The 25,260-nt window shown below is 34.2% G+C and overlaps 1 protein-coding gene across 2 annotated transcripts; it reads right to left on the bottom strand.

The window, feature by feature from the left end:
- Positions 1–383: 383 nt before the first annotated feature.
- LOC101257819 (uncharacterized) lies at positions 384–20,096 on the bottom strand. 2 transcript variants are annotated; one of them, XM_004231695.5, is made up of 15 exons: positions 19,761–20,096; positions 18,676–19,093; positions 18,451–18,587; positions 14,849–14,962; positions 14,685–14,768; positions 4,369–4,504; positions 3,863–4,026; positions 3,666–3,792; positions 3,432–3,575; positions 3,144–3,239; positions 2,907–3,002; positions 2,702–2,797; positions 2,488–2,580; positions 2,276–2,371; positions 384–2,034 (listed from the first exon to the last, which is right to left on the bottom strand). In XM_004231695.5, exons 2-15 carry the CDS (start codon positions 18,994–18,996, stop codon positions 766–768), a joined length of 2,973 nt encoding a protein of 990 aa, XP_004231743.1. In that variant the 5' UTR covers positions 18,997–19,093; positions 19,761–20,096; the 3' UTR covers positions 384–765. The 2 variants fall into 2 exon arrangements, with proteins under 2 accessions (XP_004231743.1, XP_069150194.1); XM_069294093.1 differs by having other exon boundaries at positions 19,608–19,788.
- Between the last annotated feature and the right edge of the window lie 5,164 nt (positions 20,097–25,260).

Raw genomic sequence — 25,260 nt, 5'->3', positions numbered from 1 at the left:
AAAAAATTTAAAAAAAAATTGGAAGGGAAGTTTACATTTGAAAAAAATGAATTGATTTAAAAAATATTTTTGAAATGCTTCCAGCCATGAAAAATTTAAAACATATTTTCATGCAATACCAAACACACCCTTAATCACACACAAGTGGGTCCTTTCTTTCGCCTCTTCCTCTTTCATTATTTTTATTTTACGGTAGGTCCTGCCTTTGGCCTCATCTTCTTAGCTACTACTATTTGTAAGTAAAATATAATATAATTGATTATTCCCTCAAAATGATCAGTTAAAGTGAAGTAAAATATTTTACAAACATAATTCCCCCCGCTCTTCTCGTTAATTTCAATCTACATCGCTGGTAGTGTTTCTACAATGATCTAACCTAAAAATAAAACAGAAATCCCGTATATACCAATAAGTACATAACGGACATTTTATTAAACCGCCAAAACATTAGCTACTAAATATATCTAGTCTACTTAAAGAACCAGTCAACCTCCATAACTAAACCAATCTTCCCCTATATCCATAAATAAATATCTAGTATATACACCGACATTAGATTTGTCTAATGTATGTATGTACAAAATGCACCCCCAGGCTTGGTCATCATCAAGAAAACAAAAGACTTGCAGCAGTCTCAACTCAAAAACAATTGCAACAAAGTCCGGCTGCATTACCATAGCCGCCTACATCTTGTGGTGTAAAATGTAAAAATTTACATCAATTATTGTCCCGACGATTCTTGTAGCCTTGTGCAAGACAACATCCCTATGGATTCCAGGGCCTCAAGAATGGTTTGCCCATCGAATCATGGTACCCTGGATTCTGAGTAGACATGCTCGTCCATCCAAGACCATTGGGTTTAAGGCCGCTAGGACTTTCCTGGCTACTCGTGTAACTAAGGGAAACAGCTTGCTGCTGTGAGGCATTGCTCGTTGTGGGAACTCCCACGCCCATCTCACCATAGTTCCTTGAAGGGATCAACCGTTCTCTTGAACCTGATACATTATAAGAGCCACTTTGATGCAGTGCGTTGCACTCAGATAAAACACTGTACAAGCTCTGATCTGAGTTGTTTACGCTTCCAATGCTCTGAGATGGACCACCAACACCTCCTAAAGTACACCAGCTCCCACGGGCATGATTCTCTCCAGAGAACCAATTCTGATTTAACAAGTCTCCACTGCTTAGATGAGTTTGAGGCGGTGTCGACACATGAACAGAATTGACGGCCCAATCTTGAATGCCAACATTCAACTGTTCATGCCTAGGGAAAGAATATCGACTTCCATCTGTGTACAGATTCCCCTGAAAGTTCTGATGCATGAGGAGATCATTCAGCCCCTTGTGTCGTAGCTCAATTGGTAACTGCACATGAAGCTGCTCCCTAAAATGACCAGAATATTGACTTTGCTGCACCATCAGATTGGTTGCTGGTTGGAAGTCCAGAGGAGACTGTCTCTGCTCACGGTTGTAAGATGAACTATCTGGATCCTTGAAAAATGGGTGGAATATTTCGTTCCTGTTCTGAGGGTATGAACCAAAAAGAGAAATGGCACTGGGTTCTCTGGACAACATATCCCTCCCAGCATCCTTTCCTGTTGGGACAGCTTCCAGATTAATAAGACTAGCGACTCTCTCCTCAGTCACTCGAGGATGCCCTAGTGACAACTCCTCGGCAGAAGAATATTCATGACTTATGGGAGTGGCACACCCATAAGAGGCAGCTATGCTAATTGCTGGCCAACCATCACTGGTAGAAGCAAGAGAAACCCCTTGATCAACAGGAACATCTACACTATTCAACCCTTCTGGATACTCTGATACAGTTGGGGAAACTTCATCTGCCTGCTGGATTATATTGTTCTCATTAGAATCCAGCTTAAAGTGACCTAACTGATTGCTATCATCAAGTGAAACATGACCAAGATCCTGACTGAGTGAGACGGGGAGAGACTCGTCATCGTAATCAGTGTTAGCTGTGCTATCAGGAGTTTGTTCATCAAATAAGCTTGCAGAATCTCCTCCCTCCTGATCCTGACAATATATAACCAAAGAGTTTATTTGAATCTTATCAAAGAACATAGGAGAACTTTAAAAAAAATCTTCTCAGGCAAATTATAATAGAACAAAAAACTCTCAACTGAAGTTTCTGCTACTCATTTATTTGTATTTAACGAGACAGGAGGACCCCACCTTCCAACATAAACGAGTTGCTAAAAATTTTGGTTAAACCTTTTCGACTCGGTACAATTCTTTTTCTATTAGTATAACTCACCTCTGGCTGTATAGGAAGCTCATTATTTAGTATTTCTCTTTCCATTTGCTTCTCGATCAACCCATCAGATTCTTTCTTGCCCTCATGCTGATCAACCTAGAGCAAACTAGGACATTTAACATTACACAACTAAAGAAACCATCTTCACTTCAACATACACGAGTTGGTAAGAACTCGCCTCTATACATTTGTTTTCAATTAGTATAACTAACCTCTGACTTTATAGGATCATTATTCAGAATTTCTCTTTCCATTTGCTTCTCGATCAACCCATCAGATTTTTCCTTGACCTCATGCTGATCAACCTAAAGTAAACTTGGACACTTAATAATTAAACAACGAAAAAAACCATCTTCCCTTCAACATACACGAATTGGTAATAATTTCCCTCCATACAATTGCTTTTCTATTATTGTTATAACTGACCTCTGACTGTAGAGGAAGCTCATTATTTAGTACTTCTCTTTCAAGTTGCTTCTCGATCAACCCATCAGAATTTTCCTCGCCCTCGTGCTGATCAACCTAGAGCAAACTTGGACATTTTAACAATTAGATAACTAAGGAAACCATCTTCCCTACAACATACACGAGTTGGTAAGAATTCGCCTATTTTTCTATTAGTATGACTGACCTCTGACTGTAGAGGAAGCTCATTATTTAGCATTTCTCTTTCCATTTGCTTCTCTATCAACCCATCAGATTCATCCATACTCTCATGCTTATCAACCTAGAGCAAACTTGGATATTTTAATAATTAGACAACTTAAGATCCCATCTTCCCTTCAACATACAAGAGTTAGTAAGAATCATAGGGGAAGCCTTTACACGTCTGTACAATTTTTTTATATTGATTATTGGTATAACTGACCTCTGACTGTAGAAAAACCTCATTATTTACTATTTCTCTTTCCATTTGCTTCTCTATCAACCGATCAGATTTTTCATTGTCCTCCTGCTGGTCAGCCTAGAACAAACTTAGACAATTAACAATTAGACAACTAAGATAAAGTATCTGGAACTTCCATTAGAAAAAGCAAAAAGAAAAAAAAATGTCCAAAACATTGAACCATCTTCAAAACCAATTCCTCAAAAAAGTGATGAGATAACCCTTATTGAACCCTCAAAGACAAAGGAGAGAAAAGCTAAAAGTATAAACCTCTACTTCCATTGAGAGTATAATTTCTGCTTCTTTGTTATCAGTTTGTTCTGCAAAGATCCCATCAGAGTTAGTTCTCTCTTCTGCTTCTTTACAATCAGTTAGTTCTGCAAAGATCCCATCAGAACTAATTTTGTCTGTACCCTGATAAACCAAGTAAAAACAAATCATCAGGTAATTCAAACAGATTCTCTGAACTTGGATGTATAAGAAAGATGCACTCCGAAGACAGACCTTAATTTGGACATTAAGTTTTTGTTCCATTTCTTGACCTAATGATATTCTCACATGAAATTCTTGTGAACGTCTCTTTATCCATTTTGCAAAACCAGCAGGGACATCCCTATTTGCCAGCTGCAGCCTGTATAAACCTCACTAAGAAATGTGGTGATCGATAATACTAGAAGAAATGTTTTGCTCCACAAACTAACCAGTGGTCATGTAATTTTTGACGTTCTTCTTCCTCATAAAATTCAAATGGCTGTACATGGAGATTTTCCACATCACCTAAGACATTGCTCAGAGACCTCGGTTGTATGCTATTACTATTATGCTTCATGCTGTTCTTAACACGTTGATAGTGTTCTCGACTGACCTGAAATATGATGGAGAAAGGAAGGATAAGAGGAATGGGGAAACTATCAGCCACTGGAGACGGAAAATAACATAAATTCAATGAATGCCAATAGTTTGTACAGAACTCGCACACATGAAAGACTCAAATGAAAAGCATCCCATGTAAGAACTCAAGTGAAAAAATGGCTGGGCCAACATCTTGCCGAATAATGGCTGCAACATGTGTGATCACCAAGTATATGGTGAGAAAACAAACAAATTCAAGATCATTGGAATATTTTCAATAGACTCGTAAGATGTTCCAACCAAAGCATAGCCACCTTAATATAAGACATGTTCTTTTAATCAGGCAAACGTATACCTTAATATAAGACATGTATTTGGCACCATCGCTGTGTTGAATATTCCGCTTGTTTAGTTTTTCTCCTTTCCTGGATCTTGCAGCCATCTTAGCTCCATCGGGCGAACTGCCATATGTGCCTTCCGTCAAGCCCTTTCTGAATACCCAAAGAAAGGCATGTGACTGTTATGCCCCTTAAGAAAAGGCAATTATCATTTAAGAATTACACAAATATACATACAAACAGAATTTAAGTTATAATGTAAGCTCATTTTATCTTTTCACCTTTGCTTCTTCCTTTAATCAATTCTCTTCCAGCTACTTTTATCAAGCAGATTTTATTGACAGCCAAGAAAGTCAAGCTCACTACCAGAACAACAATATCAAGGAGAAATAACAAAAACGGTCGTTGCAAGTTGCAACAATCTCCTACTATGGCATAACTTAGTGCAGTTGTGAACAGATTTCAATATTTCTTCTGAGTTATCCCGAGGTAGGGATGAGTACCGTGTACACTCTACCTTCACAGACCCCACTCGTGGAATTACACTGGGTATGTTGTTATTGTAGAGTAATCCTTTATTGGCAGAATATATCAGGTTACCCTAAACTTGGTATATTTTATTCGTTGCACCTCTGAACTATTTTTTTTTTAAACTGTAACATTGTATTTCACATAGTACTTAGGTAGTACTGAAAAACCATATTTACAAAAGCAGAAAGTAAGTATAATCAATCCAAAAAACTGAACCAAATCTAAATGGATCCTAAAACATCTATGATTGACTCAGTTTCATTGGAGTAGACATTTGTACACCAAAAGCAGAACAATAAAACACACTTAAGCTTAATTTCCTGCAGGTTTTTGTTCCTATTTTCTTAACATCTCTCGTTTCTCTCCCTCCATATAGCCACCAAATACTAGCAGGGATCATCCGCCATCTTTCTCTGTTTGTAGCCCCAACTCCAGCCATCTCCCAACCGAATAGAGTCTCATCAATCTTGCTAGGCATACATCAAGATATGCCTCTGAGATTAAGGAAAATCTGCCACAGTTGCCCAGTCAAGTTGCAATGTAATAAGAGATGTCTCACTGTCTCATTAGCATTCCCCACAAGGAACATCTATTGCATAGAGAGATTCCTCTCTTGGCCACATTATCCAATGTCAATACTGCCTCCTTGGCTAGTAGCAATGTAAAGCATGTCACTTTGTGTGGTACTTTGATCCTCCAGATTTGCTTCCAAGGCCATTTGAAGTCTTGAATGCCACCAGTACTTGTCTGTTTGTATCCTTCTTTCACCTTGTAACTACCTTTGTTGTGCCCCTGCCACCATAAATAATCCTCGCCTGTTTGTATACCTTGAAAACTCTCCAGAACCTTAAACAAATCAAGTATTCTCGGAATTTCCCAGTCATTCAGATGTCTTCTAAAAATCAGATCCTAGCCTTGTTATGTCCACATTTCAGCGACAGTCATCTGTTGGTGTTGAGCCAGTGTAAAGATGTCAGGGAAACGATCTTTGAGGCTCATACCACCTAACCATTTATCAAACCAGAAACTGGTTTTTCTGCCATTTTGTACCTTTACAGTTGACTGATTATTGAGAAAGGGCCAAAATATTCGGATGGATTTCCAAAGGCTAATTCCATAGGGGGTATTTACCTCTTTAATTACCCATTTATTTAGCTCCTCATACTTGTGGTTGATCACCCTATATCATAGTGCTTGGTCCTCCTGATGATACCTCCATAACCATTTCACCTTAAGAGCTTTGCTGTGGTTTTTGAGATTCTTGATACCTAATCCACCTTGCACCTTACTTGTGATGATGTTCTTCCACTTGACTAAGTGAAAGCCTTTTCTTTCCTTATTTCCTTGCCACGAGAAATTTCTTTTAATTTTGTCCAACCTCTAAACTACTCACTAGGGAATATGGAAGATAGATAGCATATATGTAGGTAGAGCATCCAGAACAGAGTTTATCAGTGTTAATCTACCTCCCAAGGAGAGGTATTATAATCTCCATCTGGCTAGTTTCTTTTCACATTTCTCAACTATTAGGTTCCAAATGTCTATGGCTCCAGACTTCGCCCCCAAAGGCATGTCCAAGTATACTGATGGCAGAGTACCTATCACTCCTCCCAAGATTTGTGAGAGGTGTTCCATATCCAGAACCACATTAATTGGATACAAATGGCTTTGTTCCAGTTTATATATAGTCCAGATACGGCTTTAAAGTAGACTAGTATAAGTCTCAAAATCAATAATCGCTCCTCCTCAACCCCACAGAGTATCAGTGTATCATCACCATATTGTAGGTGTGTGATCTCCATGCTATTCCCAGTAACCTTACTGACTTCAAATCCTTGTATTCTTCAACATATTGTTAAGCCCCTCCATAGCTATGATGAACAAGGAGGGTGATAAGGGATCCCCTTGCCTGACTCCTCTGTGTGCGTTGAAAAAGCCCTCAGGAGACCCATTGATGAGTACTGAAAACTTAAACAGTTGAAATACAAAACTTGATCCAATTGTTTCATTAGCAATGAGCACTGCATCCATGATCTGTCTGCCTCCGATAAAAGCCATATGTTATTTGTCTACCAACTTATCCACAACTCTCTTCAACCTTTCTATCAAAACCTTGGATATTAGCTTATAGAAGCTTCCAATTAAGTTGATGGGTCTAAATCCATGAGTTCCTTCGCTCCTATCTTCTTAGGAATCAATGCTATGTAGGTTGCATTACAGCTCTTTTCAAACATCCCAGTTGAGTGAAAATTGTGGAAAGGCCCCATAATGTCATGCTTAATGATCTCCCAACATTTTAGAAAGAACCCCATTATGAATCCATCAAGACCAAGGGCTTTGTCTATAGCACACTTTTTTAAACACTCAAGTACTTCTTGTTCCTCAAAATCTGCCAGCAATGCTTTATTTTCACCCTCAATAATGGCAGGATGGTTGCTAAGGTCTGCAATCTTCAGATTCTACATACATTTTTTTGTAGAAAGAAATAGTTTCTTCTTTAATTATGTTTGGCTCTGTTATCAACTCTCCCTTAACTTCCAGTTGATAAATATTGTTGCATCTCTTGTGGATATTAGTTGTTTGGTGGAAAAACTTTATATTCCTATCCCCTTCCTTGAGCCACAAAGCCCGTGATCTCTGTCTCCGGGCCACTTCCTCATTCTTCAAATACCCCTCATACTCCATGAAAAGTGTGGCTTTTTTATCTTTCTCCTGCTCATTTAACACTGTTGCTCTGATGTGATTCTAACTCAGCCATCTGATTGAGAAGGTTGTTCTTTTGCAATTTCAAATTACCTTGTTCATTTCTGCTCCATTCTTTCAGTTTCTCTTTGAGGGCTTTGAGTTTGCATGCTAAGATGTAATCTGGCTTCCCATAAAATTCAAAATCATTCCACCAAACCTTGATTCTATCAACAAATTCTTCTTGGGTCAGCCACCAATTTTCGAACTTAAAATAGGATTTAGATTGATCCCAATGTCCAAATTGCAAGGCTATAGGAATATGATCAGAAGTCACTCTTTGCATGGTAGTTTGCTTTATGTTGGTGAAAAGATTATTCCATTCTGTTGAAACCATAATCCTGTCTATCCTGGATGTTGTGATATGGTTATCACCCTTGTACAAAGTATACGTTCCACCACTTAATTGCGGAGCAATGAGGTCCATGTCTTCAATGCATTCTGATGTCATTGCTGAGTTCAACGTGTTGCATTCCTTTTTTTCAGAAGGAAATCTATAGACATTAAAGTCACCACAAACAGCCCATGGACCATCCATCAAGCCTCTTACATCAGCCAGTTCTTCCCATACAACCCTCCTCTCCACTTTACTATTCGGAGCATACACTCCGGTAATATGACATTCAAAATTGTTTGTCTGAGCTTTCAATTTACAAGAGAGAGTATAGGCTCCAACTTGAATAATTTCCTCTTCTCATATTCTGGAAACCCATAACAATAATTCCTCCTCTAGTTCCATTGGCCTCTAAACAAGCATATTTAATCCATCTCCCTGCTGATATTTGTTTAACTAAGTCCTGCACATCGCCCTCTAATTTAGTTTCCTGGAAGCAGTCCTGCAACATGTTTTGTACCACCCTTCTTTTTCCATGTTCATTCAGCCCCCTGACATTCCAAGAGATTAGTTTTATAGTAGTATGTGATTTTCCCTTCCCTTCCCTCTATCACCGTTACTTTTGAATTTGACATCAAAAGTTATCAAATTTTTCAACTCTTGTGCTCCCTTATGCTTTGCTCTTTTAACTTCTACTGTTTGCTCCATCTTCTAGCATGTCTGCTTGCATCAACCTGCTTAAGCAACTCAAGTACTTCCTCTTCAAGCCCCTGAAAATCTACTCCAAAAATCTTGTGAAGTTTAAGAAGATTTTGTTGTACCCATGTTGCTGCCCTCTGTTCTGAATCAATTAGTACTTGGGGACGTAGTGGTTCAATCTCCTGTACATCCCAAATTTCTCCAAAACTAAACATCTCTAGATAATTTTGTAGTGACTCGTTTTCGTTTGCAATGGTTTCCCCCAATATGATGCATGTGTTTACTTCTTTAAATAGTAAACAAGAGATTCCTGCTTCTTTTCCTTCTTCGAATCCTTCTTCTCGTAACTGGGTCCCCTCGAAATTCTGTAGATTTGGAATTTCCCTTCCAGTTCCATCGCGACTGGAGTAATTTTCCAAAGATTCATCTATCACCGCCTCTTGAAGGTCAGAATTGGGCTGTGGGCTTAAGTTATTAAAAATAATTGTCGCATGATCCGGCCCAGTTGACCTATTGTCCAAATCTTTATTTTAAAGATCTACACATGCCTAGCACGAGCTACTATAGGTTTTTTTAAATTTTGGACAACTACCTCCATGTGATTTCCCACTTCTACATCAACATCAACAACCTGGATTTCTGCTTTCTCGGATATAGATGGTTGGAGATATTCGATGTACCTTCAGTTGGTATTCTCCGGTGGTTGTTTTATTGCTTTCCAGCGGTAACTAAAATAGGTAGGGCTGGGCATAAACACCAGAAAATTGAAACACCGTATCGAACCAAATTTATTTGGTATTTCAATTTTTATTTTTCGGTATTCGATATATGTTTTTGTGTTTTTCGATATTTCGATTAGATTTTCGGTATGTAATTTTGTGTTATTCGGTATTTCGGTTTATCGAAATATATTATATTATAATATATATTTATATTAGATTAATTATTAATGTTAAATAATGAATATTATAATTTAAAATAAAAAAGTAAAAAGTAAAAAACACTTTTTGATGTTACTATTTTTAGCCCATTAAGCTGAAAAACCAAACAAAAAAATTGTAAATTTTTAAAAGTCCGATCCGAAATAATAAAAATAGAACTGAACCAAATTATTTCGGTTCAGTGTTCGGTACACATTGTACAAGAACCGAAAACCGGAAAAAAAAACCAAAACCAAACTGAATTACCGAATGCCCACCCCTACAAATAGGGTTTTCCTCTCTGCCCAGATCGAGATTATGAATTTGGCTCCGTCTCTGGAAATAGAGACTTCACTTGGAATGCTCCGACCATCATCTCGTATTTCGATCCTTGCCCATTTGAGATGGTTTCTCAATTTTGTCTCCTCCGTCCTCCGATCTCCTAGAAGGTCTCGTCCGTCCATAAATGCATAGGCAAACCCATAATCCTAATCCAAGTGGATTTGGGTTCATATGTAGTTGGTTCACAACCTATATATGGGTTCCACCACTTTAATTTTATTTTGTTTCTCTTCCACATCCATTCTCCCTGAAGGATTTGTTCCGCCATATATCTGTTGGGGAACTCGAAGAGAAAGTGTCCATCTATCATCTCAAATATATTGACTCCAAAAGCCTTCTTCCACACTGTTGTAGACCATTGTCTAACATTAGATTCTGCATTGTTTTTGTTAAAGAATCTGACATTGCACCTTCCCAGCACCTTGTTCTCTGCTTTTGACAATTACCTCGGATTCAGTTTTTTGTCCTTAGATGTGGGTGCCTCATATTTGCTACTCTGCCATTTACTGCCCTCAACCACCTTTGCAAAAGAGACATTTATGTCACATATTTTGGACTTGATCTTCAACTCCTTCTATGGTATGCATTTAATAAAGCTTTGTATCTTAAATGCCACACTCCTCCACCCAGCATTAACGTCTAATTCAGTTACTATGATAACTGATCTGTCTTCTCCCTTAAGTGATAGAATGCTCATGTACCTCCCATGAGTATTATATTTCCTGGTACCAAGAAACTCTGTTGCCTGGTCCGTGTATCGCCATCTTCTCACTAAATTTTTCTGGTCAAATAAAGCTTCCTTGAGAATGAAGCATATCCATTCCATCACCTTCGCACTAAGTGTAATCCTACACGAATATGTCAAAGAGCATGTGTCCACGTTCTTTAGGCTCTTTGGATTGAAAAATCAAAAAATTAACTTCTAAAAGGGGTATTTTCACCCGTAATTGTTGGATAATCATATAAAATGTTTTATTTGTTCCAATTATGTATTCTTCTTAATAGATACAATGCACAATTATCACACTTCGTATTTCTTTTTATTTTCTCTTTAGATGCAACGACAGTTAGCATAATTATGTTTTTCTTCTTTATTTTGGGCCAAATCTGTAAAGATATGGCTGAAACTCTTGTTTTTTTTAAAATGGCTAACTTTGTAATGATTCACAATTACACAGTTCTCCCTCAGTATGGTCCCAATTTACAACAAAAGAACTCTAAGAACCTGCAGCTATTCTAAAACCTAAAATGTCTAGCATATCCAGAACTTCTACAGCTTGTAAAGAGTAGGATAGTCTACACCAAAAAAATGCAAATTGCATTCTCAAAGCACCTTGAATTCCTTTCTTTCCAAACTGTCCACCATATGCATGCTAGTATAATCCTCCATCTTACTCCGTCTCAAAATCTCCCTTCCGGTTGTTACCAGCTTAACAAGGTCGCTGCAACATAAGCTGGCATTATCCAAGTGATTCCTTCGAAAGCCAAAAAAATCATCCATACTTGTCCTATTACCTTGCAGTGGAGAAAAGAGATGTTTTACGGTCTCGAAAGTTTCCCTGCATAAGCAGCAATCTGGGACATATAATTATCCCTTTTCTCATCAAGTTGTCTGAGTGAGGACAGCTTCTCTAGACAGAAGCAATACAGAATCAAGAGACTTTGAAAGGAATCTCTGTCTTCCAAATATGCTTCTAGGTCCAGCCTTCAATCTGATGACAGGTATGGTTCAAATCTTTGTATGCTATGTTTACCTTAAACTTTAAAGTTCCCACCAGAGTTTGTCAAGCCCTTCCTGTAAGCCACCCCAAGGCTCCAGATAAAGAGAAAAAAGTTCACCTAGTCAACTCCATATAAGAGAAAGTTTTAACCGAAATAATGAAGTTCTAGCTGTGTATTTCTTATCATTCTTCTACAAATGCAATGACAACTTTTCCCAACTAAAAAAGAAACAAGGAGAAAAAAGGCTTTAACATGGTAAAGTGGGAATCACTGACTCACAGTAAGGAAGGGGGCATAAGAGATCTCAGTTTACATAACAGAAGTCTGCTTCAAAAATGGGTATGAAGATTCAGTAGGGAAGACTTGGCTCTATGGCGAAGAAGATTCATAACCTAAAAGTATGGCTTAATGAATCAGCGGATCACTGGAGATGTACTTAGCACTTATGGTTGTATTACCCAACTCATTCTTAAGATACAAAAGTACATGTCTTGCAATGTAAGAACACATACTCCTTGTTTTCTGCATCCTGTCACATAGCAAGCCTCTTGAGCAAATCTGAAACCTCTTCTTTGTAGGATGTCATGAGTTGAGCAAGCTCTTCTACCAACCAACCATAAAAAGCATGAAACTTCGAGGAGAACTTTGACCCTCCGTATGAGTTTCCAAGGCCACAAAGTTGTCAAGGAGGTTACATTGTTTAGATTCCAAAAGGCTTACTTAACTAAAAAATTCCCTTTATGCACAGCTTGCACACTTGTCTATCTATGTCAGTTGAGCCTTGAGGTGCCTGAGAAGGAGTTCAAAACTTGTAACATGCATGAGACTCCAATTTCCGAATCATTTAAGGCCCTCCTGAGGATCAAATTCCAACCTCTGGCACTCCATATCTGTGAGACTGAAATTTTTTTAAAGGCTTAAGATGTAAAGATCACGGCATTCATCTTTTAGATTAGTTTGTCATATCCAAAGGTTATTCCAAAAATTTGTCTTCATTCCAACCCCAACTCTAATGGATATGTTAATGCTATAGTTAGGCAATAGCTTCTGATAATGTCTTCTACACACTACCCCCAAACTACATTTGGGCTGCTTAGCAGTTGGAAGGGAGTGGGTAGAAGAGAGGCAAATGAAGATCGGTGGCTATGAATCCCAGCATGCGTATGGTGGATAAAGTGGAAGGAAAGAAACTCAAGTCAACTTGAAGATAGAAGCAATCACAAACAGAAAATTAAGATGATCTGCTCTTTTATTTTTGGTGTAAACAAGACTAACGAGGGTATAGAAGACTTGGTAGATTACATAGGATAAGTGAAAAGTTCAACTTCTCAGTTTTTGGCTCTTTCCCGGTCCTTTTGGACCCCAGTTTGTGAACCCCCTTCCCATCACCTTTTGGTGATGGATTTTTTGTGATTTATGAGTCTAGTTTTGTTTTAATATTTTTACAAGTATATGAATATAGTAACTTCTATCATAGAAAAAAAAGAACTTATTTCTAACTGTATATTTCCTCTATTTCCAACCAAATCTATTTTTTAAAAATTATTAAATGGAGTCTTAGATGTGTATTTCTTTTTATTTCTTCTAAGAGGAACTTTAATGTACCTTAAAAGTTTATTATCCAACAAGATAGAGATATTGACGACGATGTCACTCACCAGATTGGTGCAAGGTGGATGAAAAAGAGGATCACATCCGGAGTATTGTGTGATAAGAAGGTCCACCAAAATCTAAGGACAAGTTCTACAGAGTGGTGGTTAGACAAACTACAGTTATGAGCTAAAGAGCTGGTAAGTTAAGACTCACACGTTCAGAAGATGGAAGTTGCAAAATGAGGATCCATTAGGTGGAGGACAAAATGTGGAAAGCAAGGTTGAGATGGTTTGGGCATGTGAAAAGGACATGTACAGATGCCCTAGAGGTGTTAAGGTGGCTATGGATGGTTGATGAAGGGGTAAGGGGGGGGGGGAAGTACTGGGAGAGCCGGATAGGTGTTCAGACAAGATATTGTCCAGTTTAAACTTACAGAGGACATTATAAGAAGTTGTGGAGAGAGGGTAGAATATGAGTAGATAGTAGAGTTTTGTCTCACTTATCCTTCCATACTAGTGATTGTAGTATCTCTTCTAGTTACTAATCCTTAGATTTTTGTTACTATTTGTGGTTTCTTGTAAGTACTTACATTGTCGTATTATTTTGTAGCAACTACAATTAAGAATGTTTTGTCATGCTTTCTGTAGTAAATTGCATGGCTTCTTCACTTACGTTATTTCTATTCCACACTACTTTGAATTGTTTTTCGATGATCCAAGGGTCTAAAGGAAACAGCCTCTCAACCACCAAAAGTAGGGATAAGGTATGTGTTCATTCTACCCTTTCCCAACTCCAACTTTATAGGACTATGTAGGGTATGATGTTGTTGTAGTTATGCAACGGCTACTTGTTCTAGCTTTATTTTTTTCGGGCCAAATGTAGTAAAAGGAAGCTGCTAGGGCTCCATAGTTTTTACTCTAATAAAAAATTTCAATACAAAATATTTGAATTCTGACTATGTATTTGTTTTTTTTTTCTTGTCTTCTTTTTGGGGTCAAATCCAGGTAAGGGAAAAAAAATTGGCCGACACTCTTAATACTTTTAGGTAAACAAAAAAATCAACCTAACTAACCGAGTTTCAATCAAGTTGTTTAACAAATTTAGCCTGAAAAAGAAACGATTCAAACATTCATAAGTTACAAATTTTTAAAATATAATAGAATTTGTTATTTCAAACAAAAATGACACGTTCACAAAAAAATGTGTGGCAGCCCATGCCCATCAGGTGAGATTGGTTAGGAGACTCGCGGCTATCGAAATGCCAAGTCCAAGGAGGTCATTAGTGACTAGACGAAGTTCGAGTGCGCACTTGATAAAATGTGTCAAGTTTATGAGGGTTTCGACGTATTTTGCCTCATTTATTTTCTTAAATAAACCTAGAACATTTTTTGAAAAGGTAGGGTAACCAAACGAAATAAACCTAGACCATAAGATAATGAAAGAAAACCACCTCAATATTCTCTCCACCATTTCCTCCTCCGAGTCTTTACAGCTCTCCAAACTTTCCTTCCATAACTGCAACTTTCCAATCATACTGCCAAGAGAAATAGAATGTAATGCAAACAATAAAATGTTCTAAAGGTTAAAAAAGGTACAATTGAGAAAACTCCATACTTGTCATGGTAATTTTGTAATTCCATGTAATATGCCTTCTTGTTAGCCTTGAAATGTTGTTCCTGGCGCATAACATTATCAGGGTGAAAGCTACCAGAACAAATCATCTGACCCCTGCAAAGATGCCAGAGATTGATGATATGAGATTCTCAAACCATCCATTTGAAGGGTTAAATCTCACTTGTTCCAAATAAATGCAAAGGTAGGCCTGCATAGTAAACTACAAATGGAAACAGAGAAGTACTTTCAAAGGTAGATTATTATCCCAATGCTTCAACCATAGCCCAAAATCTCTCCAATCATAAGTATTAAGCACTTGAAAATGAAAAGAGTTAAAGTATCTATACATGCTATGCTGAAACTATATGCTAAAAATATAGATGTGTGACAATTATGGCTTTGGTACAAATGATCATGAAAACATACTCACCAATTATAAGGTAATGCGAAAATATATAATCACCCCATTAAATTAAGACCTGCTCTTCAAGAGACACCTGAACTTTGTGGGGTTTAAAAATATCCCACTTCCCGCCAAACCCCAACTGCAAGAAAAAAAGTGCATTCACGCGCCAATTTTTGTCTGCCACATATTAAATTTGTTTAATTCTTAATTTTTAGTTTCATTTTCATTTTTCTAATTTATTTCACTTTATTTTCATTTTTTCGTCTTTCTTCTTCAACCTTCATTACTCAAACCCTTTGTTCTTTGTTGTAAATCCTCCAACGAAACAGCCATTGCCGCCTTCGACATAGCCTCCATGACGCTTCATGTTATAACACTATTTCCGCCACTAAATATCACCAAATTATTGCTAAATCTAGATTAAAATTGATAAAATCACTATTAAATTAAAAATTAATAATCACCCTAATCCACCATCTTCTTTCTAGCAATATTACAATATACAATAATGATGCAACGGAACACCATTACAATAGATTTTTTAAAAAATTAAACATCAGTGAAAAATTATTAAGTAAATAAATACAACCAAATCAATTCAGCTCTTAAGTTACTAAAACAAGGTAATAGAGTTCAAGTAAATAAATTCAACAAAATCAATTCAGCTCTCAAGTCACTAGATCAAGGTAATGGAATTCTATATTCTAACCAAAAATAAAAACAAAAATGGAGTTTCTTAATACTCCCTAATTAATCAAATAATGGAGTTCATATACTATTTTAAAAAAAAATGGGGATAAAATAAGATAAAGGAACAACGAGAAGCAAAGACAAGAAAAGAAGTGATAAAAGAAGATAAAGAAAAGGTAATTGGGTTTTTGAATTTGGGTGAAGAAGATAATGGAAAAGAATGAATTGAAAAGGCTCAATTAAATAAATAAAAGTAAAAAAAATAAAATATAAATCTAATTATAAATGTTAAAATAAATATATATTTATTTTTTTGGCTTAGATCACTCGTTGTTGGCGAGTAAACTACACTCTACCTACCACCTAGGCTTATAATGGGATAATAAATTTATAACAGATACGAATAAATGGGTAAAAGGTACCCTGCAAAGTTTAAGTGTTTACTTGAAACAACACGTCTTAATTTAATGGGGTAATTATGTATTTTCTCTAAGGTAATATATGCTAACCTCTTTTACATCTTGAGGTGTTGATTTAGGGATATTTTACAGATAGTTGACAAAATAGTGTAAGAGCCTATTTGGATTGACTTAAAAGTTAGTCAAACCTATTCTCAGGTTATTTTTAATTTTGGGAGTGCTTGGTAAAGTAAAATGTAACTTAAAAATAAGATTAAAATGGCTTTGAAAAAGCTAAAAACCAAAGTAGCACACTCCCAACTATTCATTTTTTAACTTAAAGTAATTCAATTTTGACTTTTTATTTTTCGACTTAAAAGCTACTTTATTAAGTCAATCCAAATGGGCTCTAAGTTATAAGGTCAATAAGTGCAAAATTACATACCTACTTAGATTTGATCCTTGGAAGAAACTTGAATGACTAAGAAATTCCCAGTAGAGAGTTGCCAAGAAATCCAAACAGGTGAGGATTATTTATGGTGGCATGAGCAGAACAAAAGAAGATACAGGGTGACAAAAGGATATAAACACGCAAGTCTTAGGGATAACCAAGAATTTTAATAGCCTTGGAAGCAAATCTTAAGAGTCAAAAAGTGCCACAAAAGTGGCATGCTTCACCTGGCTGCTAGCCAATAAAGCAATTTTGACTTTGGACAGTGTGACCAAAAGAGGTATATTTCTATGCAACAAATGCTACTTGTGTGGTAAGGATATAGAGCCAGAAGGACACCTTTTTCTAAACTACTATTTTACTGATCAACTGTGGCAATCTCAGAGGCATTTCTTGGAGTAAACCTAGTAAGATTGATGAGACTCTTTTCGGTTGGGAGGAGGCTGGAGTTGGGGCTACAAACAGAGAAAGATAGAGGATGATCCCTGCTAGTATATGGTGGATAATATGGAGAGAGAGAAATGATAGATGTTTTGAAAACACGAACAACAACCTGCAGGAAGTCAAGCTTAAATGTATTTTTGTTTTGTTTTTGGTGTACAAATGTCTATTCCAGTGAGACTGAGACAATCATAGATGTTTTAGGGTCTATCTAGATCTTGGTTTAGCATTGGAAAGACTACAACCCTTTTCTTCTTGTGTAAATATGGTTTTTCAGTACTACCTAAGTACTGACGGAAATAAAAATGTTACTAGTGTTAAAAAAAATTATATACCTACTTAATACAAGTCCATAGAAGCAATACACAGGTGATAAGATAGAGCAAGCCCTACTAAGAAAGTAGAAAAGAGGTCTCATATGGTTAGAAAACTGCAATTCAAGGCCAAAACAATCACACAGTGCTAGTTCCATAATCAGGAAAGCATATGCTTCTCCACACCCCTAACGTGAAACAAAATTTGGTAATCTCGGATACTAGATTAGGGAAAATATTTACAACCAGTGTGTGGGATGTTGATTGCATGTCAGATTAGGTTCTATAAAAAAATAAGATGTGTTGTTCCTCTAATTGCTCATATGTAAATGCTACCTGGCATACTAACAATATCAAGTATACTACACTACTTAATAGAAATATAGGGATATGGCACAGATACAGCTGATACATATTATGATCCTCATAATCCATTTATTCAACCCATTATACAACAATCAAAAATCGCACCAAACTACATCCACAAACACTAGGAAGCCTTTGTTCATCTTTTTTTCTCCACGAATCTCTCAACCTATCTTTGCATTGTTAAAACAATTGCTCCACAGTCTATAATTTCCAATCTCATCAGAAGAACATGATGCTAAAAACAGTAACTCTAATCTCAATTTAATTTCAAAGCATATCCTAGCTTTCTTTTATTTTATTATTATATAAAGGGAATTATAATCCCATCAAAATATGATGATCCCCTAAAATGAGAAAACCAATCCAAGTAATGTCAGATGGAAAACAAAATATCAAGAGCCCACCATAAAAATCTACAGTACGAAGTAAGAATAGAAGTCACAGGAACCTCAACTACAAAATTCTGAATTTGAAAAAACAGAAAAATTGTCGAATGTCAAACATATTGAGATATTAAGCAATGGAAGACTTGCCACTTAAGAAATTGATTTCCGAAGTGAAAATTTTCCTCCCCCAGTAATTTATACACAATATCATCTAGTCCTGACCCTTCTGGCAAAAATTGCATAAGAAATCCTCTCTCATCTTCTGACAAGTTTGCCTGCCAAACCTAAATCAATTACCAGAGAGTAAGATATAAGGGTAACTATACCTTCCAATAACAACTATTTAGCATACATAACTACATAGAATGTTACCTTGTGGGAGAGGACATCACTTAAATTATTGAGTTCAAAAGTTTCATGAGGTAGAGTAAAAACATCAGCTAATATGCTATGGTGATGTGAGATAGAATCCAAAAAGGGAGACAATTCTCTCTGTGAAATGCCAATTTGCTCCTTCTTGGCAAGAACACACCTTTTTTTGTCATCCCAAACCAGAGAAACATTGGATCTTAACTTCAAATTGTATCCTGCTAATCCCTGCTTCTTTTTCTTCTTCTTCAGTCCATGGGGTTCCAGATGACAGTCAGTATTGTTGATAGCACGTAGACGTTTCTTCCACTGATCAGCCACCATTATCAAAGCATGCCAAAATAATTACCACTACAACATAATCATGCTCTCTCAATTTTGATCAATGAGACCCTCTTTATGAATTGTAAGTCGAGAATTTCTAAAAATAAGATAAAAAAAAAGTAAGCTAACTTTACAATAGCTTTAAAGAGATGTGTTCAAGAGCATCAAGGGTCCAACTACCCACAACCTATACTTATTTGTAAAAGAGAAGAGGTGGAAATTGGCATACAATCAAGTATCCTGACACGCAGATGAGGTAAAATTGTTTGTTAAAAGCAAGTAGACAGAACAGGCAAAATATAATAAATAAACAAGCTTCATAAAGTACACTAGCTCATTGGCATGCCTGTTCAATTAAGGAAACAAGTAGGATAATTTTCAGTGACCCGGTCAATATATCTTTGTAGCCACTAGCCAACGGAAGTAGATCAAGTCAATTTTCAAAGATCAAAAAGATAAAGATTACAATGACATTACTGCAAAGGGATAATCAAGACCCAAAAAAAATGTAAGACTAATAAGCAGATGCAGTAAATAGATAACTTGTTGCATACGAGAGATAAAATTTACAACAATATTTAAGAAAGCAAATAGACGAAGTCGTGGAATACCCAATGCCCAAAATAGATATCAAAGAGTGATTATATAATTCTCGCTAGGGTTTCAGATGCGAGAAAAACAGTACAGGGTTGTGAAGGCTCTAATTATGTAAATCACAACATGAGAAAGAAAGATGTAGAAACAAAGCCCTAAAATACAAGAACCTGAAACAAAGTCGATACAGACGGCAGCAACGAAGGGCAGGCGTCCGAGGGTTGAAGCGTTATCCGATACTTCTTGCTCACGGCCTACTTTTTGCATTTTTTCATTTTTACTTTTTATTTTCTCTGGACCTTTTTATCCCGCAGCAGATCGGATCTCCTATGTTTGGACGCAACATGACCCGTTATGATTCGTTTGGTTTAAAATTTTATTTTTGAACTGATTTAAAAGTTAATCAAATCAATTTTATTAAAGATTTGTTTGGAAGAACATTTTGATAATTAGATTTAATGTAATTGAGATTTGGGTGTAATGAATGCATTGTTTGTCCCATATAGAGATTTAAGTGTAAACATTATCTATCCTATTTAATTGGTCAGCATGTAATTAGTGTAATTGTAAGGATAATTACACTTTACAATTCAGAAGTAAAAGACTATGAGCAGTTGGAAATTATACGGTGTGATCACCAACAAATTATATTTTAATTTCTTTTTTCTATTACTATTTTTATTTTTTTTACTCTATTTTTTATTTTCATTATTCTAAAATTTTGAACAAGTTTATAGTTTATTTTATATTATTATATTTTATTTTTTTCTTATTTTACGTGATTCTATGCAATTTTTTTTGTATTATCTATTTCTTAATGTCATGCTTATTTTCTTATTTTCATAATTTTATTAATATTCTAATTTTTTAATTAAAATAGAATTTAGTGTTAAGTAACGTTATAGACTTATATTTTTTTAAGAAAAAAAATCATGTTTATGTATGCTATGTTGAAATTTTATGTGAGAATGTTATATTAAATTTTTATTTTTGAATTTTTAACTTATGTTATATTTTCAATTTCATTTGTTTTAGTAATATTAAGTTCACATTGCACATCATTTTTTAATTAGACTTGATTGATTATATTTTGGTCAAACATCTAATAATTTATGATATTTTATTTATATATTGATCTTTTTATCAAATATTCATTTCACGATATTGTAGAAACTTCATACTTTTTAGTTTTTAGAAACAATTCAATTGAATATATTAATTTGAGAAATATAAATCAATTGTTTTTTCATAATAATAGTTAAAGAAAATATGTTTATTAATTAATATATTTTCATAAAAGAATATATATCTTAAATATTTAATTAAATGTCATTTATAAAGTTTCTTATTTATCTATATAAATTTTAAATAATTAATTTTTATTTTTAAAAATTTAATATAATTTATGATTGCAATTGTGCATCAAACAGAACATATGTAGTTACACTGTGACATTCAAACAGAACATATGTAATTACACTATCACATTCAAACAGGTCAATGGAACTACTAGACTAATAATTATTACCTTAATAATTACATCAATTCAAATTATGAGGTAACTGTTCAAACAGACTCTAAGTCATTTTATGACTTTCTGATAGTGTTTTTAATTAATATAATAATGAATTAAAATAAGTTAATGATTGTTTGACAAAGTTAAAAATAACTTTTGAAATGTTAGAAATCAAAAGTATGCATCTTCTTTTTTTTATTTTTTGATTTAAAAGTCATTTAAATTGGAATTTTATTTTTTGAGCTACTTTTTTTAAGTCAATCTAAACGAAATATAAGACAAGTTATTACTATTATTGTATATCATCTTCGATTTTATTTTACTAAAATTTACATAATATTATAAAATACAAGCAATATAGTACAAGAAATATAAACTAAATATATGTGGAGAATAGACAAAAAATGAAGGTCGCTTTCGGGGAGAACCAAAGGGAAGTTCAGCTTCCATTCCCCAAACTGTTAAAAAACAAAAATATATTATAAAATACAAGCAATATAGTACAAGAAATATAAACTAAATATATGTGGAGAATAGAATGCAATGTCTTCAAGCTATTTTATAATTATAAATAACAAATCTTATTTATATATTGAAAAATTAAAAGTCACTATATTAAATGTATGAATTAATAGACACATTTTTATCCAAAATAGTTCATAGAACCTTGAGAATATATATATATATATATAAAAATGTAACTAGTTCATGTATCGAGTAAATGGATTATTCAATAAATTTATGAAACACAAGTCTAATTAAATAGTAAATTAAATATTATATAATTGATATTGATACTATAACTAATTTGTATAAAATAAAAGGTAAAATAATTAATAGGTGTATTGACTATATATTATATGAATAAGGGTATCTTTAGATTAGAGAGTTTTTGATTGTACATATTTTAAAACTATAATATGAACCTAAGGTACATGTTTATAATAGATGCGAATTAGCTTGTGCAAGCACAGGCTAGCACTCTATTTTAGCACAATTCCTTTTTATTTAAAAGAACAACTTTTAACGATGATATATATGTATATTAATATAAAGTACTAAAGTCTTTATGAAATTAGTTAATTGTAATAGACTTTTGAAACATTTACAGTATGTTAGTTACTTGTAAAAATACATCTAATAACAATTAAGTTATTGTTGTTAATTAATTATAACTCGTGTAATGTTTCAATAAATAACTCTCATTGGGCCACACACTTTCATGTGCCTTTATTAAGGAAATGGGATAAATATACCTCGAACTATTGAAAATGACATAGAGATATCCTCTGTCATATTTTTAAAATATTAATGTCCCTATCGTTTAAAAATTAAAATATAATGTCCTTCGTTCTAACGGAAGAACAAACAAGGATATGAGACACAATCTTACAAAGGAACAAGTTTGACCAATTAATTAAGTAAAAAACTTTAAAATCCACCCATATTCCATTAATCCACCTACATAACTCACTAACACTTAGGGCCCGTTTGGTCATGCAATATGATATCATATCATGATATCATAATATGAAATTATGAGATGAAATTGAAGTTTTATTTGGACATGTGATATGAATTTTTTGTGTTGTGTATTTTTTCATAAACATAAGAATCTCAAAGTTGTAAACTACTAAAATAGCCCCAATTGATTATTCAATCTTACCAAATAAACAAAAAATTATAAAATCGCATAATAAACAAAGTTATTTGTTTTCCACTTAAGTAATTGTTTCATCTAACTTTAATTTAATAAAAATAAATTAAACATTAATTATACTGTACTGGTCTTTAATAAAATCCTTCCATATAGTATGGACAATTCCCTCACGTTGAGCTTGCATTTCTCAATCATGTGACCGAGAAGACGAACTAAATTGTTACTTTAAGTTGTGATAGATACAAAACGGTAGAAGTAATAAACTAGGTTTTAGAGTAAATGAAGAGAACAAATTTATTACTCAACAATTGGTTGATGTGAGTTAAAATGACTATATTGTTGATGAGGATAATAAATTTTTTGTCAGTCAAAATAATAAATTTTTAAAAATTAATGACGTAATTATAAATTTTATGTATATAAATGGTTATGTAGATATAAATGTGGGGTTGTTTTAATAAAATATATTCTTATGGATCAATTTTTGCATTAAAAATATCTCAAATCACGATATGAAATTCTCATATCATGATTTTTGGAGAATATGAAATCACATCTCATGATATGAAATCATGAAATGAAATCAGCGCAAAATCGTATGTCGAAACGTTGATCTCATCTCACGATTTCATATTGTGATACGGTATCACATGATCAAACGCCTACTTAAATCAATCTAACCAAAAACTTCTTAAAAATCGTCAATTACCCAATTCTAGTTGTTTTTTCTATGGAAATCTGGTTTGGGATTTTTCTGGATCTGATTGTAATTCGCGACGAGTAAAAACCTGGAGCTTGCAAGTGAGTTTAGAGTTCACCATTAATAGAGAAACTCGAGCAATGAGGAAGGAGGCAACAATGGTTATGACTTTGTTTTTGGTGTGAATTAGGATTTTGAAAATAGAGGAGAGGTCTTTTAGTGATGGTTGATTGCAAGTTCAAATTTTGTTGTAGCTCACCAAAGTTGTGGGTAGGTGCAACTATGGAGGAAAACAAGATGTCAAATTTGGGGGTTTTAGTAATGAACAACACTGGGTTTGGGGGTGGTAGCTCGTCAAAAAATGCTCCGGCGAGAGTAATGGTCTAAAAAGGCAATGAAAAGTGAAAGAATTTGTAAATAATCTAAACAATGTATTCCAAAAATTTTAAATACCCACCACCCAAAACAATTGTTTAAATTAAAAAAAATCACCTTTATATAATATCATGGTCTCAAAATCATGGACCAACATAAGAACATGCCAAGTACATAATTTTTCCTTTAAAAGATTTGAAAACCTTTTTTACTGACTGTCTTTCACTTTCATAAAGCAAAACCTTTAAATTCACCAAATGGCTGAATCTATCATTTTTGAGTTAATACCTCAGATGGTCACTCAACTATGCACTTTTCTCTAAGAAAGTCACTCAACTTTTAATTTTCACTCAAAAGTCACTCAACTATGCACTTCTTTCTCAGAAAGTCACTCAACTTTGAATTTTAATTCAAAAGTCACTCAACTATGCACTTCTTTCTCAGAAAGTCACTCAACTTTGAATTTTAATTCAAAAGTCACTCAATTATCCACTCTTTCCTCAAAAAGTCACTCAATCTATTAAATTGTTTTTTAATTAAAATTTGTTGATATTAATTATTTATATAACAAACCAAAATTTTTTAAAAATAAAAATATCATTTAAACCATTTAGTGATCCACCCACCTAACTCGACCCATTAAAAAATATGATATGATCTATTTTATTTTGTCGTTAATGCTAATTCAAGGTTTAAAGAGAGGGATTAATTTAGGATTAAAGACAAAATAAAATGGGTCATATCATATTTTTTAATGGGTCGGGTTAGGTGGGTGGATCACTAAATTTTTTGGTTTGTTATATAAATAATTAATATCAACAATTTTTAATTAAAAAATATTTTAATAGATTGAGTGACTTTTTGAGGAAATAATGGATAGTTGAGTGACTTTTTGAGAAAAGAGTGAATAGTTGAGTGACTTTTGAGTTAAAATTCAAAGTTGAGTGACTTTCTGTGAAAGAAAGCAATAGTTGAGTGACTTTTGAGTGAAAATTGAAAGTTGTGTGACTTTCTGAGAGAAAAGTGCATAATTGAGTGACCATCTGAGGTATTAACTCTTGATGCCACTATAATTACTCAATGCTAAGATATCTAATAATGAATGAAATTTAATTTAATCCTACTTTCGTTTTATTGTAACTTATGTATCATCCTAATGTTCTTTTATGTATTGAAAAATTAGTACATTATTGAAATTATCTTATATTATAATGAGAAAATAAACAAAATTGGCAAATCTTTTAGACCTTTTACCAAATATGTAAATGACATTTTAATATTGACTTTGCAAATTTCAACTATTTCCAATAATTTTTAGAAGGCATAATTTTGTGACGAAGATGCAAAGTATATAATGAAATACATTAAGTTATTAACCAATTAAATGACTACTTGAATCGAAAGAAAAGAAAATCTAAC

Source organism: Solanum lycopersicum, chromosome 2 (genome assembly GCF_036512215.1).
Source record: "Solanum lycopersicum chromosome 2, SLM_r2.1".
In the NCBI taxonomy this organism is placed as follows: Eukaryota; Viridiplantae; Streptophyta; class Magnoliopsida; order Solanales; family Solanaceae; genus Solanum; species Solanum lycopersicum.
Note: the sequence above shows the minus strand (reverse complement) of the source record. Positions and strands in the feature narration are given on the sequence as shown.